General features: G+C 38.3%; 1 protein-coding gene across 4 annotated transcripts; it reads right to left on the bottom strand.

Moving 5' to 3' along the window:
* Positions 1–1,891: 1,891 nt before the first annotated feature.
* MLYCD (malonyl-CoA decarboxylase) lies at positions 1,892–21,322 on the bottom strand. 4 transcript variants are annotated; one of them, XM_019619818.2, is made up of 5 exons: positions 15,163–15,270; positions 14,646–14,785; positions 13,319–13,475; positions 12,666–12,815; positions 1,892–2,852 (listed from the first exon to the last, which is right to left on the bottom strand). In XM_019619818.2, the coding sequence occupies exons 3-5, from the start codon at positions 13,436–13,438 to the stop codon at positions 2,319–2,321; spliced, it is 804 nt and encodes a 267-aa protein (XP_019475363.1). In that variant the 5' UTR covers positions 13,439–13,475; positions 14,646–14,785; positions 15,163–15,270; the 3' UTR covers positions 1,892–2,318. The 4 variants fall into 4 exon arrangements, with proteins under 4 accessions (XP_019475363.1, XP_019475362.1, XP_003209920.2 ...); XM_019619817.2 differs by having other exon boundaries at positions 15,159–15,250; XM_003209872.4 differs by lacking the exon at positions 14,646–14,785 and having other exon boundaries at positions 15,159–21,322.
* Between the last annotated feature and the right edge of the window lie 43 nt (positions 21,323–21,365).

The raw sequence follows: 21,365 nt of genomic DNA on the forward strand, positions 1-21,365 counted from the left end.
CAGTAAGTCACAGATGTGTGGCATATACATAAGGTAAGGTAGAGATTCTCATGCATTTAAGGCATCAAGAGAAAAAAAAAAAAAAAAAAACTTATCAACTTCTGAGTCCAAATATTAAGACTAGAGGATTATGTTCTATTTCCATCAGTAGGTGGTAGATGCATATTTAATTACTTCATAGCTCCTGCTTCAAAATATTTAAAAAATAAACCTTTCAGAGTTACCAGAACTCTTTCATTTGAAGTAAACTGTTTTACTCAAATTTGAAGAACTTACAGCATAGAAAGAGGGTTCACTTTCTCCATTCCTCCCAGCCAAGATCATCTTGTACATATTTTACAAGCAACTAAGTTTCACTTTGAGATCTAATTAGCAACATGTCCATTCCACATAGAAAATAAACATGTGAGTAGTTTGTTCAGTGTTCTGGTCTGATATTCTAAGCTACAGATATCCACCTTTCAATCAGAAGTGCTTGAAAAAACCATTATCCACAAATATAAATATACTGTAAATACATATACACACACTGTACTCCCACATGTTCATCTTCCAGGTCTAACATCCATGGCAAACTTCAGACAGAACTTGTAGAATCATAGACTTTAAAAGCTCCATATAAAGACTACACACATGTGGTTGTGTGGACTACTTACTGTAAGTACTGACCCAAAAGCAAAATATGATGATGCCTCCGAAGTTACTTCCTCAGGTTGGTCAGGATGGTGCTCCTTTTTCAAAGTCTCTCAGTAAAAGTTTCCAATACTTCAAGCCTTTAATCCATGGGCCTGAGTCCTCCAGCTCTGAAAACAACAATGAAGGAAACCTTGCACAAGACAATCAGCTGTTGTATTAAAATGTATTAAAATGTCTTTGTTCTGATGGAACAAAAGGCAGTGGTGTGATCAGACAGAGAGAAAATTGGGAATTAGAGAACAGCATCAACCTCTGCTATGATGATGGTCTTACTTCTCTAGTGATGCTGCTATGAAGAAAGGCTGCCAAGTGAAGCAGGGTACACACTGAAATACACTAGACATGATTTAATGAGAAAGTTTATTTTACTGGTTTACAAATCACAGCTACCTCTTCATTAAAACAGCTCTTTATCAGCTCTTCTACTTCAATGCTTCCTTCTTGCTCATTATACTTCAACAGAAAAAAGTGCTGTTATATCACTACATACCTGCTTCCCTGAGAAGCCCTGATTTTCAAGAACATTTATGTAAGGCTTTTCAGTGCTCCAACAAAGCAAAGATTCAGTGTGAATTTTAGTGGTTTTACGTTAAATTGTCTGAGGGAGCAAAAGACAAAGGCATGGCTGAAATAAAATTGTACACCAGTGTTTTGCTAATATATTTGACCAAAAAATTCACCTTCATGCAGCGCTTCTTTCCAGATTCTTCAGTACTAATCTATCTATAGTGGCAGTGTGACAAAGCGCAGCACCATCTGAAGGCACAGAAGACACAGTTTATTGCTGTGGTTTAGCCCCAAAAGCAGCTCAGCACCATGCAGTTGCTTGCTCACTCTCCCCTGGTGGAATAAGGGAAGGGAATCAAAAAGGTAAAGGCACAAGAACTGGTGGGTTTTCACTGTGTGTGCAAGGAAAGCAAAACAATGATTTACTTTGCTACATTCCATTGGTAGGCAGACAGTGCAGGAACTTCCAGGAAAGCAGGGCAAATTCTAGGGCCAACACTCCCAGCATCCCCCCTTCCTCCTGCTTTACCACAGTGTGCTGGGTGCACACAATATGGAATATTCCTTTGGCCAGTTTGGGTCAGTTGTTCTGCTTCTGTCCTCTCCCTGCTTGCTGGCAGGGCAGCACCAGAAGCTGGAATATTCTTGGCTCCATGTAAGCACTGCTCAGCAGCAACTACAATCACAGTCTTATTGACAATATTGTATTAAAATCCAACACAAACTGTTATACAAGCTTCTATGAAGAAAATTAACTCTATCCCAGCCAAAACCATGACATTTATACAGGTTTATTACCAACAGAATAATAGTATGGAAAATACTTCAGCCATACAAGTTACTATTGGATTGTAACTGGTTGAGAGAATTTGCTCATTCCTGAATACATACCTCCAATTCATTTGTACATAACAGATGTCTAGTACTTGAAGTGATTCAACTGCAACAAATCAGGCTTTGAATATATGGCAGTGTAAGCAACACAGCTGATAATTTAGATAATTTTGTACCCTGCCGTGCTGAGTAAATTTGTCTTATAAGGGATGATCGCATTTAAATACAGGCACTGCAAGATATGACAGCTCCTTACAAGTGAAAACCACTTGTCCTCAGTATTAGAGCTTGCTATTCTGCTGGAACTGCGACACCAAGGAAAGAACCTGCTCTGAGGCTTTAATGGCTTTTGTCCCCAGATAGGCTGCACTGTTACTGGCTGTATCCTCTAAGAAGTACCGGTAGTTCACCATCATGCCACACGCAGCAGCGATGCCCCGAGGGCTCGTGTCTGCCATCCAGTTTATCCGCCACAACACGGAGCCATTCTGAAGGTGAAAGTTTGCTACTGGGTTCAGTGCGTAGCCGCGGTGTTTCTCCCCGTACAAATACCAGGCACAAAGTCTCATCAGCGGCAAATGGAGAGCCTTGACTAACTTTTCTGATCGCACCCATTCGTTGTTGTTGAAGAGCTTCTTTAGTGTTTCAGTAGTACAGTCTCCTGTGATCTGAGATAGCTCTTGGCGTTCTGATTCTGTAAAAAGTTCATTCTTTTCCAGTTCTTTTGTCTGTGAGGAGAGGAGACCAACGAGCCATTTTGTGAACCCAGGGATAGGCGACAGAGTAGAAAAAGTTTTTATCTGAGGAAGTTCTTTCTGCAGATAAAAGGAAAGCAAAAAAACCTTATGAATTGCGTCATGACTGAGAATGAGAAGCCTGAGTGAAGATGAAGGGTACTGAAAATGAACCAACCAGCCCCAAGAAACACAGAGTCACTGAACCACCAACGTTGGAAAAGACCTCCAAAGATCATCCGGTGCAGCCATCCACCTATCACCAATATTTCCCCACTTAACCACAGTGACTGGGAAATCCCCCTGACAGTGACAGCTTAGCATCTGAAGGGCACTTGGAGCACTGGGAAAACTACAGTGGCTGAATCACAGTCCACAAACACACAACCTATTTAAAAGTACGTATACAGTACTTACCAGCCCTATGTGCTGAAATAAATGCAATCATGTGCTATAAAAAAGTTATTCAGAGAAACAAGATTTAAAAATATGTATCAATCAACATATGTTTTCAAAGCTTTTTAAGTAATTTATTTTTTATGTATAACTAATGAAGGAGAGTTAACAATTTCAGCCTACAGGAAAATTAGTAGAGGTATGACTACCTGATTTTTGGGGAAATCAGTAGTTCCTGAAGTTCTGAAGGCGTTTTGTACTTCTCATGCTATTCAGAAACTATAAACTACACGGATAATGCAGCAAGATAAGAAATATATACAGACAGTAAAAAAATAATAATAATAATAATCACACAGGTTAATATTTGAACACAACAAAGCCTCTGCTCTACTCCTATCAATCCACAAGTCAGAACAATTACATAATCTTGTAAAGCAAAACATACAGTGAGAAAACTGTACATTAGTTTTGGGGCACATCAACACAAAGAATAGAGAAGGTTGTTAAGCTTACTCTCACTGGGAACAAACAAAACTGACATCAGAAGTTAGCCCTACGGAAGGAGAAGGGAGAAGGACAAGGAACAGAATTAAGACAGTGCTGCAATGAAACAATCACTGTGTTTTAATTACTGTTCATAAAGGAAACTGTGCTAAGAATAGACATTTATCAGCATTACAGAAGCATCTGAATGTCAACAGCAAATTGTCTTTAAATGACTACAAAACACATTTTCTTCTACTTTAAGCACTTCCCAGATAACCATTAAAAAGTCATCATCACTGAGACGCTATCTCACACAGGCAAATGTTAATGGAATGTGTGCTGCTAGGGTGTTCAGACTGCACCTGCACTGCTGCATCCTCAGGTATGCTGAGCTCCACACCACGCTGCTGTCTACATCCTGTTTCATGAGGATACAGAAGCCAGGGAAAGCAGACCTGTGGCATATCCCCATCACAAATCGGAACGCTAAGACACACAACATTACTAAAGCCTCAATAACTGAACTAATACCCTGATGGTTATTTACTGTATTTTATCTTTTTCCTACTCACACTGTGCTTCCCAAATAGCTCACTGCTCTTCTCGGGTTTCTGGTACCACGATACACCCAGACCTTTTCAGTTAAAGTCCATTAAATAGTACACAGATATGCACATCACAATTCTTTCGGGACCAGGCAGAAGCACGATAGGTAGACAGAAGATACAAAGAAGCATCCCTTTTCATCTCTTTGGAGGACTGAATAGAGAAAACAGTAAATTATTTAATACAAACACTCATTTCAGTATCATATTGAACAAAATGGCCATTTCTGTAACCAAGAAAGCCAATGAGTTCCTGACCAGGTCATAGTCTCAATTACTCTAGCTACCGTGGTCTGACAGTGCAATACCATTCATGCATCGATCTCCTGTAACATTTTCAAGTCTCCCACTCAAGGACACAATAATATTTTATTTTTGAGAGTCACTCTGAAGCATAAGTGTGTAGAGAATACAGCATTTGTAAAACAGAACAATTTATTAGGGCTGTGCTCTTACTGCAGATAGTAGCTGCGGAGGGTATGGATATAGCAAATGATTTTTAACCTAAAAAAATATTCCTTCAGCATTTTCTCCTGTATTTTCTGAAAAAGATTTTTCTCTGCTTTTGAGAAAAGCAGCAATGATCACACTGATGTTAAAAAAATAAAAATAAATTGGGGGGCAGGAAAAGGGCAAAAGAGAAAAGAGAACAAAGCAACTCCATAACTATTAAAAAACCTTCCCTTCCCAGCCCCAAACTAAATATTTCCCCAAGGATATAAAGACTCTTTCATCCACAAATCAGTTCATAATAACTTTAAAGAAATTTGAATATAGAATCAAATGAATCCTCTTTTAATCTCCTTTTATCCATCTCCATGCAGTGTATCTCAATTAAGGAGTATGCCTAATCACATCCAAGATCCACTGTTCTCTATAGCAGCAGGATCTTAATTAGTATGGTAAAGGAGAGTTATGTTCAGGTGCTCCCTTATCAGCTGCACTTCCCTTGGTTTAACACTTGCTCCCACCCCCAGGACAAGACTGCTAGCACAAAAACACTGCTCCAGAGGAAATACAGAAAGATGTCCCAGGACTGCATTTCTAAGTGCTATTGGAAAAATACATCAAGATATTTGTCCCTGGAGAAGGGAGCTGATAGTGTTCAGTTTTGTCAAGATGCTAATGAGCAGCATTACTTGTTACCTTCATTTATTCACACACAGCTGAAAGCTGACCACTGGTAGGTGGCTCTTCTGTGCCTGGCCCACAGCTTAGCTGTTGAGACACTGCTGGCAAGTAACCAGACCTTCTGCACATCAGCACTTATTGCAGCTGGACAGATTTCTGCCCAGAAGGGAGGGTTACATTTCCCTTCTGAAGATTCAGTGACCCAGTGCCCACCTGCCTGTCTATGCAGTAGTGATGGATGACAACTCAGCAACTGTCTGCACCTGCAAAGGAATCTGAAGGCATAGAAACAAAAAACTAAAACCCATGAAGCGAGATACCCTTCTTACATCAGCATCTTTAAGCAGGAGCAAGGTTTCCCCACAATAAGTACTGGATTTCAAAATGGAGGTTTTTCCTTTTCAATGTTTTCATTCTTCGCTGGGATTTGAAGTTCATCTTTACTCCACAGCACTGAGAACACAAGAGATGGGGATAAAGTAGAAGTGTTCAAATTAATGAACTACCAATGGGATATCTGAGATGTGCTGCCAGAGGGAGTACAGATGCCACTCTTGTCCAGCATTGGATAGGAAAAGGAAAACAAAACAGTTGTTGGAGGCTATTTTCCTCTAGATAAGAATTCAGGGAATACAGGACGTCTTTCTTTTCAACCCAAAGATGGGATTATATTCCTTAAAAGATTTACCATTTTTTTTTCCTGACGATACTACCTCATCCTATCAAAGTGCCTTTGGGAACACATTGCTTAGGTCTCTTTCATGAATTCTTTACAGATGTTTAGGGTTAAAACCTGACAGGGGAAGATGGGAAGGTACCGCTGAAATTCAGGAAGCTTCTCACACAGAAGCTGAGCCATTCTCATTCTCCTATAAGGTGACAGTGCTGTTCTCATCTCTCAGAACGCAGAGATGGGGGGCTAACAACACACCATCCACAGTGAGTAGAGAACAAAACAATTCCTTCCCATTCCTGTGTATTAATAGTAGCCACGGCAAAGTTGCTAATTAAGTACGGTCATTTTGCTTTCTTGTGATGTTGGCTGCTCTTTGTTTATCACTCACTTCCAGAAGTGACTTGCTCACCCAGTGCAACCCAAAATATTCATCACACAAATTTAGTAATTTCTGTTCTATTAATAAATACCAAATGAGAAATAATGTTTGTGTTTGTTGTTTTTTTTTTTTTTTTAACACTTCCTAGGATAGATAAGACATAGGAAAGTGACCCCATTTTGAAGCTGAGTACAGACTGCTACGTATCTGATAATTGCTTGAGTTTAGGAGCCTTATCTGAAGCAGCCACTTCTTGTAGAAAATAAATAGATGCAATGAAATGTGCACATTTATGTTGTCGCTAAATTGATGTGCTAGCTTCTAAGGCTATTGGTGGAGATCCATCAATGTTTATTTTCTTGTCAGAAGCCCACATGCCATTAAGAAGCAGCTGCTCATTTTGTTTTGGGGTAGATTTTTGGGTTTGGTTGTCTTTTACTTGTGTTGTTTCTCATATTATGTATATCTCTGTCTTGCACTCTGAAAGCTGAAGTCCAAGGTCACATTTTTCATCAATGAAAGTAAAGCCTATTTTGAAAATTATGATCTCCCCAGGTCAGCGAGAACAAATTAAGGTAGTAATTATCAACAGCCCAACCAGAAAGCTAAAACCTGTCACCAATTGTTAAGTGCTCTATCAAGTCACACAGTAGCTATCAGCTTTCTACCCCAAATGCCACAGGCTGTAAAACTGTGAGCAGTTTTCTCAAAGGCTTTACCAGTTATCTGTGTCTGTCATCTGCAGCCTGAATTGCTATGATGTGCCTTCAGCTGAGCTACAGACCGCTTAGAGAAACTATAAACACATTCAGAATTAAATGTCTGTCTAATGAGAAATCTCTCTATATGTTCACCAGCACCTATCAGCTTGCTAGAAAGGCATCTGCCTGCTTGTCTTCCAGCACCCACTTTTTTTCTCAGCTAGTTTTTGGAATTGTTTCAGAATCCAGGTCATTTCCAGGAACAAGCTTAAATTTAAGTTGTTCATTCCCTGTTTTATACACATTAATATGACCCTGAATGCCTAGGTAGCCTATTCTCAGATCCGTATGGGGAGAACTGGGACCACAGTAGTATCACTGGGCTAAAGAATTCAGCCTGCTGCTTGCCCCAAAGTAATCCAAAAAGGAAATACTTAGGCAACAACAGAAGCTGGTTTACAAAACCCTTCCAAGTTATTTGTGTAGCAAACTTTTGTCAACAATTACCCTTGTGCATCACCCAAGCTACCTCCCTGAAGTCCTACTCTGTCCTGTTCTATCCATCCCCTTTACACAGTTACGTTACTATTCCTGTTCCAAATACCAAATCATAACTAGGCAGAGATTAAGGATTCAAACTGCCAGCTCTGAGCATATAAAGAGATGAAACCAAGGACCCGTTTCTGTGACTGAACTTCACATGTTCTTCATCTGCTTAAATCAGTGCAGTAGCCACGAACTTCTACGGAGAGACTCAAACTAACTATGCTTAACACTGAGGGTTGTAACCCTCATCAGAGCCTCAATTGCTGCAGTTTTCCTAAAACACACTCACAAGAAGTATTTTCATTAGGGAATCTATAGCTGATGCTCCTTGAAGATGGGAAGTGCTACCCTACACGTGTAGCATGTATGTGACCCATTCAGAAGAATTAGCAAGATTTCTAAACATTAATTTCCATCTAAATTGCCCATTAATGAGACTTTCTTTTCAAAAACCTGGTCATAACTGAAATTATAGGCATACCTTTATAGGGTGGATACTGCCCAGTTCCATATTTCAGAACAGTTTTTAAAAGTCTTCCCAAATAAATGCTTCAATTGAGTGGAGGGGGAGGGGTAGTTATTAGCATATTTCTTTCTTAGTGCCTGTCTTTTTCTGATCCAGTGATACACATTCATGACAGGCCCAATTTGGAGCTTTCCTTATGAAGAACGACAGCTGAGAATTCAGTTTTGAGGTTACAATGGCAGTACAAGAAGAAGTGTCAGAGCAGGTTAAGCTAAGGCATAAATCAGATAAACTACTTTCACTGGAGGATAAAAAAAAAGTTCTGGCTGTAGTGCCTTGGGAATGAATCAAACACCATTCTGCAGACCAAAAGGGTGTTTACAAAAGTTAACTCAAACAAATGGCAAGTTATAAAAGTGCATTAAGCACTAACATTCAAATGTGTGTAATGAACAAGAGAACGCTCCTTCAAATGCTCTCCCATGTATTTTATTATCAGTTTAATTTAAGACAGTCTTGGAACACTCAACCATTTAGCAATGCCTTGGATAGGGGGTTGTTTACTGCAAAATAATGCAAAGGTTATAGAAAAAAAAAGTATTCCTATCGGAAGCCTCAGCTCTGTTTTTTACAAAGGCAGCTGGCAGCTTAATGAGATGAAATCTCTGATAATATCAAGATCCTTTTGCTGAGACGACACTGTTTTCAGCTGCTGTCATCAAGTCAACTCAGCACTACTGTTACACTATTTGCCCCCTTTCAAGTGACTATAATGCTGCTCCAAAGAATTATGTCCCATCCGAATGTACACAACCTTGCAAAGCCCTTTACTTACACCTGCCCAGAGAGAAAGAGTGTATATTTGTGCAGTTTAAGGCACTAATGAGGACTTTCAGAATGCTGGGAGAAGGGTTCAAACAGGCTTCCAAGAGCAGTACTGAAGAAAGCAAGAAGTGGAAAGAAGAGAAAAAGATTCTAACACCAAAGAAATGAAGAAAGAAAAAAAAAACCCACATTATGGAACCACATTTATCATGGAGAAACAGCCCAGGATTATCTTTCATTTCTCAAACTCATCACAGACCTACAATGGCACCCCAACAAAATCTATTATCTGAAGAAAAAAAAAAAAAGAATGGTGTAGAGAGAAAACATGGAGGTTGTTATAGTTTTAAAACAGCCTTAACACGGCTGTTTGATAAAATGACTATTTCCAACAGATTGGGGCATTAAGCCTGTTTTTACCTCACAAGTTACAGCACTAAAATAATCATGCCTTCATGTGCTTGCAAGTGGTGCTTAAAGTAGTTTTGGATTAAATTTCATCTTTTCACTCCAGACCTCACAAAAATGATATGACTTGCTATCTACCTAGGAGAAAGGCTTTATTTTGCTGCCCGAGCTTTACAAGATTGTCATTAAAGTATGATCAAATGAAAAGATCTCTGGAAAAAGAAATATATTATAACTTCAGATTTCTGTACATTCTGTCTTCATATCCATTCAGCAGAGAAACAGATCTGCAGCCGGTGCGAGGTGAAGCTGCCTGTCCCCCCACCTCAATAAAGCAAACCAAAGCCATGCTTTGATTTTGAATCAGAAATGTGCTGAAGAGTAAATAAATAATCTTTTCTTGTACTATGTTCCCATCACTACTATTATTAAAACAGCCACAGGAACCGGGTGGGCTTTGGATTATGTATGACTGGCAAGTCCACAGATCTGATCAATTAAAAAAATATAAATAAAAATCAATTATCTCAATTTCCCAGGAGCACGTTAGAAAGATGACTGTATGAAGCTCTTCAAAAGTGACATCCTTTCAAATCACACCACTGAACAAAACCTTGGTATAGAATAATACCTTGTTTTGTTTGTTGCTATTCAAAATAAATGTGGCTGAATAAGTTAATACTACACAAAGATGGACCTTGTTGTCACAGGGCTTAAGATATTAACTCATCTTAGGTAGCAGATTTCTTAAACTTAAAAGAAATAATTCCTCTGCATTTCCAGTTACACACGCACTGTACACACTGAGAGAAACAAGAAGTTACCGATTTTTGTTTTCCAAATTCAGTGTCAAAACTCATCTTTTTATTTTCTTTGCTTACTACAAGGAATGGTTTTTGCTTATGAAATCTGACTCAAAAGTAACAAGCAAAAGCCTGGAAATCCCAATCAAATAATGGGAGACAATAGTGCTAGATGAAGTATGCCTTAAAAAGATTCAGAAAAGAAGAGCTGGAGGTGCAAAGTGAATGAATACAACATGCATAAAAAGTCAAAGTGTCAGAGCAGTGTAAATATGTTTGATAACACAGAATAAAACACGTGGAAGCATTACTTATTACAACATCAATCTTATGATTTTCCTTCCGTAAGTCCTACGATAAACAAGAAGGTAACAAAAAGTCACTGAAATCTGTGTCTTTCAGATGTATTTTGAAAAACAGACAACTGCTGTGCTGACTGAAAATTCTATGGTAGATGATTAAAAAAAAAAACATGAAATCTGAAGGAAAGTATTTCTACACACTCCCTCTTGAGCATTAGCTTCATTCTCACAGTATGTCCCTGCTTTTTAAGTAGATTGATGGCTATTAAGTGTACTGGGTAAGAAAATAATGGCAGGGGTGACTTACTGTCTGGATGTGAAGTCTGCAAGACAATTAACATTTTCAGATGTAAGACAAAATTAGGAAAGAGAAATTTAACTTTAAAAGGTCTGATCTAAAGGGAAAAATCTGACCTGTAAATAAAAGCTGGTTTTCACAGATTATTAAAGCTCAAGTCAGATTGCACAATCAGATCATGTATTTAACTTCCTGAAATGGTGTCTCTGCTCCACTTCATAAATTCTCACCTGCAGTCAGCTTAATTATTTCAGATTGACTGGAGGATGTATATAAGAAGAGTATCTGGCCTTGTTCTGAAGAGATGAGGAGATTCAGAATTCCACTAACACATGACCAACTGTTACTTTTTGTATTCACATCTGGGATAAACTATATTCATGCATGAAATAAAATTCCAGGGAAAGGGATAAGAAATAAGAGCAAACGAGATGATAGCTGTTCCTGAATCATAAGACAATAGCCTGTTTCAGATGTTAAAGTCACCTCAGCCAAACTGCTTTCTATTCACTATATATGTGATAAATAGAAAGAGGGTTGCATTTCATAATGCTGAAATGTAGAAACTTTGTCTTAATTATAAATAAGAAAGCAATTATTTTGTTGGGCACACTGAATTTCTGAACTTGCACCTATGTTATCTAAGTATGATATGCCTGTTTTCTTTTGTAACTCACTCATAATTTTTCCAATGTTGTAAGCAATTTAGTGATGGACAAATACATTGGCAATGGGGTTACTTTATGAGAGCAACTCAATTATCCAGAAATAATTTCAGATTTGAAAGCAGATAACTGCATGAATTTATCCCAATTTCCCCTCAGTCAAGATCAGGCAGATGGCACAGCCTAATTGTACCTGGACTAACTGCACGTTAGACAATTAATCTAAAAGCTGTTTTGAAAGCAAAAAGCAACAAAATTCAGCCAAAATAGCCATTAAAATAAAAATAACCAACACAACAAAATCTTCAGGGCAGCCAGCTCTGATTCAGTACTTGACTGGTCAATCATTTTGTAGTAGCAGAAATTTGATGCATCCAATTTTGAATTATTTTTAACAATAGGACTGAAGTTGTACAATTTTCCAAACATTATTACTAATCCACATGTTGGAACAATTAATAAAAGCATAAGCATTGATCATTACTTTGAAGTAGTAACTTTGTTAGTAATTTAAATATTAAAGACTCTCAAATTAAATAATGTACTTAACACAGAAATCTGACTTTCTCTTCCACAGCACTCTGTGTAAGTTAACTCCCATTCATTTCTCCTGTTGCTGGGAAGAAGGCTCTAGTAGAAATGAGTAGTCCTAAAACTGTTAACAATAACCCTACAGCATGCCATGATATTATACAAACTCCTAGAACTGATTTGCATAAATTAATTGATTTCTGGTACTTGCAAGTGCTAAAGATGTTTTCCTTCCTATATTGTAAGAAATGTCTGAGCAAAGACATGCATATATTTATAGGGTTTGGAAGGGAGTATTACTCAATTGATGGACAGCAATGAATCATATAATACATTACATGTCAAAATAAAGCTAAATTATATCTATGTTCAACAAAGAGTACTGTTTGGATTCTTAAGCAACTCATGCATGTGGTTTGGCAGACCAAATAATTCAACCAGCACACATCAACTATGTGACAGTATCTACATCTGGCAGCCATTAACCAATAGCAGAAAATGTTCTTCCAACTCTTTCCAGATTTTCAAAGGCTGACCTGGTAAGAAGTTAAAAGTGTAGCAGAAGACCTAGCAGCTCCCCACCTTGAAAAATGAGACAAAATGGAAGCTAAAACAGCAGTCTAAAGGGTGCACATTGGCCAAGCAGTATCTTATGTGCACCCTGCACACCTACCTGCAGCTCCTTTACCACACGTTTGATAAGGTAAGTCCCAAGTTCCACCCCTTGCAGTCCTTGCTGAGTCAAACTGATAGAGTAGAAAATTGCTGTTGTAATTTTGTCTGCAACTTCTGTTTCTAAAGGTTCCACTTCTTTCACTATGGCCTGGGAAAATAAGAACAAAACACAGTATTGGTGTTAATTACTATTTTAATAACATGTGAAGGGGCCTTTCTTCCCAACTTTCAAGTGTGTTAACATGTTTCGCGCAGAGAATAATGAATAAAGCAGTGGGAAAACAACAAAAATCCAATCAAGACAGAAAGGCTGTTTATTCATTAGGAAGTGTGTGAGTAATAATTGTAATGGGTTTAAAAATTTCAGAAACAATCGTAACTGCTTGTAGGTTTTAATTTTGCTTACTGTATTTTCTTATTTATGTTTTATCTTTACTTATTGTTTTTGAATTTGAACAAAACTTCCAAATTTTTATTGACATAATACGGAGGATACTCAGAAAATCCCTATATTTAAGAGGAAAGCCAACCCATCTCTTTACAAATGAAAAAAAAAACAATATTTGCAGACTGTTAGAAATTAGAGGTTTTAAAAGGTGTATGTTGCAATTTAAACACTCTGCTGTAGACTGAATATATCAGTGACTGTACCTGGATGCTGCTGGAGATATCACTGGTTAATGCAACATGCAAGACTATCAACGGTTCTCCTGGGATTGCACAGTGGGAAAAAAAGTAGCATCTTCTATATGACCCCACTCGACGCTTCATATCAACCCAGTTTCTAACAGGATGCACGGCTTCAGAACTCAATGGAGAAAAAGAAACATGTGTTGTTTCATTTAAAGAATGCAGTTGCCAGTCCTACAAACTCAGTACTTTTGGCATTGATATCGGTAACAAAACTCCCAGATTAAAAAAGGGGAATCGGGCTGCGATTCGAAAAAGTAAAATCCATCATCAAGTTGTGACAGAGTCAATTGTAAAGGCCTACTGCATAGCAGTCCTGTGGTTTTCTTTGGGATATACTCATTCTGAGATCTCACACCTCCTGCTTACTGCAGGATACCCAGCTCAGATGACTAAGCCACTGAATGAGTCTGCACACGCCTCTAAGGAATGAGTTTTCCCAAACTACAAAGCAGAGATAACACGATCATCTTTGTAAAATATCTCAAAATTTTCATAGGAAAGTGAGAAAAGGATTTGCAGTCATAACACTGTCTACTAAACACCATTAAAAGTTTAGGCTGATGTACACCTTAAAGCATTTCTGCTTTTCTACTTCAGCCCATTCTAAAACATATTTGCCACCAATGCACCACACGTGCACCAATAGTGTAACCTGATTTTAAAGTATTCAAATAATAGTCTAGAATATTTTGTACACTGTTATTTCACAGGTCCATGTTACGTACTATGCAGACACAAGGATGTGACATCTTGTACTTAAATAACTTTCACTAACCTAGCCAAATGCTTTAGTAGATCATCATCAACAATACCTATGCTTAGTTGAAATTAAATTCCTGCTAGCACTCCCACAGTCACATCTTCAAGCAATCATTCAAAATATTCTTTCCCTATTACATCAAAGTCTGGAATGTTTGCCAAAACACCCTAAAGATTAAATATTACCAATTCTTTTTATTTTAAAGCTCAGCTTGTGTAAGATCTCTTTTCTTTGCCTCATCCACATTTAAGTCGTGTACTTTCACAACTTTCTTTAGAGATTCATTTTTCAAGCTTTTCATATAACAGCGCCACACAATTTAATTTTTATTCAACAACCTTCAACTTCATCACTATAATTTTGAGTATTTGACAGAAAGTCAAAAAATAAACGTTGTAGATTTACAGGAATGCTTATTTAAAAAACAAAACAAAACAAAAAAAACCCACTGTGCTCTCTTCACATAGAGTTTACACAATTTCTGCACACCTCACCAGTTCCAACCAGGAAAAGGAGCCTCACTACCTGAGAAGTAAAACATGTTCTTGAATATTGGCACTCCATCACACTTAAACACTTATTCTCCTCCAACACTGCTATGACTGCTGGGGCAGACTGAGGGGAGAAGGTGGCAGTGGTGCTGGAGGTAGCAGTGGCAGCAGCACCTGTGGGAAGAAAGGGAGTGCAAGAAGGCAGTGTAATGAGAGTCTGGGTGTGCAGGAAAAGTAGCAGCACCTCCAGTAATGTGCTGGGGAAGGAGTAACTGAGAAGGATGCATGGAAACTCATTTGCTAGAAATGACAGTAGTTTATCCATGTAGTGTGTGAGCAAATAGTGGGGCAACAATCTCCTTTCCTTAAAAACTGCAGTATTTTTTAAAGTACACTCTTAACTGAGTTAAATGCAACTGCTCCTTAGTTACACCTAGCCTGAGATTAAGGATTGGAAAAGTGCTTATCTTGAGAACGGTGGATCTGTGCAGTCAGAAACCTTTCACTGCCATTACACCAATGAGAACTAGGAAGTTTTAACACTTACTCACTGATTTTCTGGAGTACTTCACAAGGTGATTGCCACGTGACACGCTCCAAGTTTAGGAATCCTGTTGAAAACCACTCTGAGAGCATGTTCTTTAGAACACCACTCATCTCCTGCAAACAGGCAAAAAAAAAAAAGGAAAAGGAAATAAGCCAGGAAAGAACACACAAATGAGAGGAAAAAAACAACCCTGATCATTAAGAACTACAACACTGGGAAGTTCAAGGAAAACAATGCAGGTATTCAAGATTAAAGGCCTAGCAGCTCAGCTTTCCATACACAGGACTTAAACAATGAAAATGTTTACAGAGAGAATGAATTTACTGTCAGTACTAAGCTACAGATAGGGAAACTGATGTTAATGCAAAACAGCACAGGGAGAAAGCAGACAATAAGTAGAAGCATTTGAGAAGTCTTGACAGTAAAGCAGCAGTTGCATAGATGCTCAGATACATTGATTTAAATAGCAAGAAACAAATCATGGGAAACGGTGAAAATAAGGATTTGAAATTCAATCTAATTTTCTACCTCTGAATCCTTTCTGAGTATTCAAGACATTCATGCCTTGAAGATTACTGTAGCAGATTCAATAGCAGTGGAGTGGCACATACCCACTTGGGATAATGAAATGAGAAATGCACACCTTGGGACACGATGCAGTAACACCACAGCCTTTACAGAACTCCCTTTTAACTTCTGTATAAACGTGAACGTTTTTCAGCAAGAGAAACAAAAGCAGCAGCATAAGACTCCAAAGCTCAAAAATGGCAGTAGACTTGGAACAGTATGATACCGAAATTAAAGCCAACTATAACGGCAAATACTTTCAGAAGCATTCATCATCATAATGAATTTCATATTCCACACTAATTTCCTGCTGCCTATTTTATTACAGATTTTCCTAACTGAAATTCTTTATTTGAGTTTGCAAAGTCTTCTTCAACTCAGCACAGCATGAACATTCCTTAAAGAGATTCTAAAGTTATTTTTCTTTCTTATATTTGTTTTGCATACAAGACACAGCATGATGCTAGCACCAACTTACCAACAGCCTGAAAAGAACTGTAGGCTTACCTGGAACTAACTTCATAACCATTCATTTAAAACCAAAAGCTACTCACTTGCTAATCAGAACTTTGTCAAATAGCCACCGTTGTAGATAAAAAACATATAGATACAAAATTGTGCTCCAATGCACTTTAGCTTGCTACACCTAGCTAAAACAACAGGACAAAAAGTAGAAACCTATCTAGAAATTAACACTTCCTACTTAAAACATTTTACCAAAGCTTAGCTGCAGTCTCACTACTTTCCCATGGAAGCAAAACTACTACCAAAATTAAAGAGAGAAAGTAACATCAGCTTTTGTTAACCAAAGCTGGTTTCAGCATTTCAGTGAGGTACTAGAAGAACTAACATTTTCAATCCCAGACTATGCTTGCAGCCAACTGAGATCAGATATTCCAGTTTACCCCAAGTCCTCCCGCTAGAATTAAATGCACTCTTCCCACAAAAACTCCTGAAGCAAAGTTGGTGCCATTGACCACAGTTGTGGATTTTGCAAGGTAAATTCATAACAAATCCTGGCTCTACTCCACGTAGAAAATAGTCAATTTTTCCCTACAGAAGAGCTTTGTTTTTTCTTTTTCATTCCATTTCATTTTAGACTTACTAATTTCTTTTAGTGAGTTGCAGAGGCTTCAGTTTGACAAATATTTTTGTCTATGCAGGTGAACCACCTGGAAGAAAATACCATTCATCTGCACAGAACAATTCTGTTGCACACAGAAATTTAATGCTACCTTTCTATGTTATTTTTCAGTCATATTCTCAAAAATATAAGAAAAGAAGAGCTTGCTTATTGAAGCATAAATTGATGCGTACTGCAAATACTGAAAATGTCAATTGTGTTGTTCCAAACACAGGGAATACCCATTAACTCTTCCATAAGGTCACATCTCCAAATCTGTGTAAATTATTTCTCTATTGGTCTTTCTCAGCAGAACTGCCTTTATGTTATAGAATACACTTGCTAGGTGAGCTAACAGTCTTTTGTCAGACTGTTCTTCCACCTGCACTTGTACCACAAGGCTGCATATGCTAGTAAAAAGTGAATATGAAACTGAAATAATGCACATGAAATTTACCTTCACGTTCATTTCTAAGGTAAGCAAACTGGAAGACAATGGAAGCTGCATAATGCAAGTCACCAGCATACAGATAAAACATACGTGGCTGTCGGCAGCACGTCCCTCTGAAGACCTGAGAGAACTGAGGATCACATTAAACAGAACCCATTCTGTAACAGACACATCTATCTATACCTGCAAAACTGGACTATTCTTCCAGGCCACCAATTAAAGAGAATGCAGCAGGTAAAGCAGGCAGCAAAGCCCCAAACAGCCTGAGTAGCTGCAGCTACAAGAAGGGCTCCTTCAGGAAGCTATGCAGGAACTGAGCAGGGAACAGAGCAGGTACCAGCACACAGCCTCCACAAGGACTCTGCATCAGCAACAACTGAATTGTCTTCTGTTTTTACAGTACATTTTTTCACATGGTGGTGTGAGTGCCCTCAACAAGCCTACTCTGACTCGTTCCTTCTGGTTCTAAGGATTCCCTCATGAATCCCTGTTTCTGTCCAGCTCTGAAGTTTATTTAAAAAAAAAAATAAACAACCATATATCATTTTGGTCAAGCATCCTTCATTGTAGCGATGGCCTCCACACATATCTCAAAATTGTTTTTTTTCTTTTGTAAAGGCACAACACAAGCCAGTAAATTAAGCCAGAGTTGTCAGAGTTAGGGTCACGCTAACAGAATCCTACAGCTCTCTTGTCACCTATCTGTTTTCTGGAAAGCCAATGCCATTTCAAGCTGCAGTCTAGCAGCTAGCAGGGAAAACGCTGCTGCTGACCCTGCTGTCATTGAGTCCCCCACAGATGTAGGAGAAAGGCAGCTGTGCTACACAGAAACTTTCACAAGTCGAAAACATGGAATCGGCTGCATTTTGCCTCTTGAAGCAGCTACAAGTTTAGCAAGCAGCTCTACAGGATGGGACATAATGATGTCTAACTGGGCTGGAAGCTACTTTCCAAAATGCAGAACAGTATTACAGAGCTACTTCAGGTCCAAGACACAGTAGTATAAAAGCCATGGAACTCTAACAGAGAAGAAGGTGAAGCTGATGGTGCTTTTGGTAATGACTTCAGTAGACAGGTATATTATTTATGGGGAACTGTCACTCAACACACATCATCTGTTGGTTGGAAATAATAATGCCTTGTAAAGTAACAGAATGGCACACAACTCAAAGAACTGTGCACATTAACACAATTTCTTTGTGGAGAAAAACAAAAGTTGTAGATGCTGTAAAACTGATTCAAGTCATGCGAGCAAAACACTGAGCTGTGCTGAATGCCATAATGTTCACTAAACCTCCGAAAGGTTTGATTCCAGTAATAACATTCTTAAGTCAGGTTCTCTCATTTCATATATTTAGTGGTAAATTAATTCATATTTTCATTTCAGAGGCCTTTCCGAGCATAATAATTTAGCCAAAGCTTCTTAAAATAAGAATAAAAAAAGAAATCACCTTTATTAATGAGCAACTAGACATACTCACATTAGTGTGAAAAATTACCAGCTGTACTTTGGCTTCTATTGGCTGTGTATGGTAAACTGTGATTTTGCTCAAAGACAGAAAAACAGAGGCTTTCTGATCCTCACATCAGGTCTGTGTTGGGCAACAGATGGGAAAACCCTTATGAAAAGCCTGATTTTCTTGTATTAACAGAACCTGCCTCTGATGAGGAAATTACTTCAACGAGGAAACAACTTCACCACCTCTACACATTATTTACCATAACATATTGAAGGAACACCAACTATTAATGCCTTATAAATCAATATCTAACAGTCCAAGCTGTTTGTGTGCTGATCCATTTTGGGAAATACAGATGTTTTATATTTATACCACACAGTGGTGGGTAATCCTTGTTTTAATAGGACTTTCAAACTGCAAAGTAAAATCTAAGGGCTCCCTAAGAACCCAAAAGCCAGTAGGCAGCATTTTAAAATTCTCCTCCATCATAACCATCTATTTCATTTTATTTCCACATTTTTTCAGTACAGACACAAACAGCAATTATAAAATTCTTTTAATAGTTTTGCTTTTATGTATGGTAGAACTTAAATCAAATCCACAGCAACTAGAGGCAGCTACAGAAGCCTTTAGACAGGTAAACACCAAACACTTCTTTTTTCCCTAGGAAAACTTTTAACTTCCAGTTGTTTCTCGAGATAAGGGCTTCTTAGATCTTTAAGGGAAACCGTTTCAATATTTGGAGTGCCAAGAGGGCAACTGTTTCATACAAGTGAACAGATACCCTAATCCACTGGGAGCCCTCCTCAATGAGTCTGCAGTTATTTCAGGGAAACAGCCAACTTCAGGTCCTCCTACAGGTTGCTGTAAGAGGAAAGAACACTCAATCACAGAGCTTCTTTCATTTCCAGCAGACCAATACAAGAGCAATAAGACTGCAGATATGCCTCAACTGCTGCTTAATTGTGGAACCAGGTTTGCTTATAAATCAATTTGACAAAAATTCTTCCTTTTTCATTATTTTTTTGCCGGCAACTTGAACTTCCAACTTTCTTCTTTCCTAAATCATATGGAAAGATGAAATCTGAAATGCAGCAGGTCAATTATTTGCTACCTGGAATAATGTTATGAATTCTTCACTAGCAGCTGTATTTCAAATGTTGGAACTGGGGAAACAAGCAAAACATGACAACTCACAGAATGGAGGACCTGAGGTTGGAAAAGAAGTAATGCAGCTGAGAGTGTTCTGCACTGTAATGAGGAGAGCTCAAAAAACAACAGGATTTCAGCAAATTTCACTCCGTGTACTACAAGGGAGCTTATAACTCATTTATAAAATCACCATAAAACACACGTGTCCTTTGGCGGAAGGAAGGGCACAAGAGAAGAACATGAAAAAGGAAAAAAATTCAAACAGCGTCATGAAAAATAATTGTGCCCAACTACACCCTAACTTTCCTCTGAGGCGGTACTGGTTTTTAGAAATGGTCATCATAAGATTGTCCACAAGGCTTATGAAAGTAACAGCTGAGTCATATGTAACGGAGAAGAAAATCCACCTCTGGGACAAGCTACAAGGAAACACTTTCATTCACAATATGCCCTGCATGCATTTCTGGAGGACTTCTCAGAAAAAAAAGGCTGTATAGTTTCAACTGAAGATGATGCTGCACCAGCAGGCAGCACTTCATCTATTTTGCTAATGATTAAGGAGCAGTGAAACCAAAGCAAACAGATTTTAAAGACTGAGCAAGACACTCAGTTCAAATGCAAGACAACCTTCTCCAGATACACCAGGAAGAAGGAAATAACATAGTTGCAGACCTATATGAAACTCCGAATTAAAAGGAAACAGCATCCAGAGTAAATCCTCATAGGCAAAATGGTCACACATACATACAGAAAGCCAAGGCCAACCAGGGTTGCCTCAAGCTTCCCTGGCTATGTGCTAGTTACTGCCAGCTCTCGTTTTAGAACACATTACAATTGAACAACAGAACTGATGAACATCTGCAAAGAAGACCACAAGATACACAGAACTGGAACACACCATGAAACTCAATGTTTTAAAAATGTTTTCAGAAGACATAACAGAGTATTTATGACAGCTTTTTTATTGAAGTGTTCGTTCCACAGATAACATTTTCCTACTTTCAAATGGGTTATGTTTGATGTCACACTGTACTATTTTGATGTGTGCGTTTTACAAAATTCCATTGTGCTGATTTTGCAGTTGGTCTGTTATTACTTGAGATGATCCAGCTAGAGGCAGAGCATTACCAACTGCCACTACACTGGCCATATGTAAGGATGATGTTTAATATACTAATATGTGGGAATACAAGAAAAACTGTCCAGAGCAACAGCTGTGGAGCAAGATAAAGAGCATGAGAACCAAGGACACCTCTAGAAGAAAGAGCTTCTCATAGCTCTGACTGGATAAGCACTTGTGTGAATAGTTGAAGAGTGAATGCTCTGTTGACATGTATAAATAGAGTAGTGCTTAACAATCAAGCAGACTAATAGCTTTTAACCACATTGGTGTGCTACTGTGTGTCCACCTCATCCTGAAAGTCCAGGGACTTCCCCACACTATTATATTATAT

This window comes from Meleagris gallopavo, chromosome 13 (genome assembly GCF_000146605.3).
Source record: "Meleagris gallopavo isolate NT-WF06-2002-E0010 breed Aviagen turkey brand Nicholas breeding stock chromosome 13, Turkey_5.1, whole genome shotgun sequence".
Lineage (NCBI taxonomy): Eukaryota > Metazoa > Chordata > Aves > Galliformes > Phasianidae > Meleagris > Meleagris gallopavo.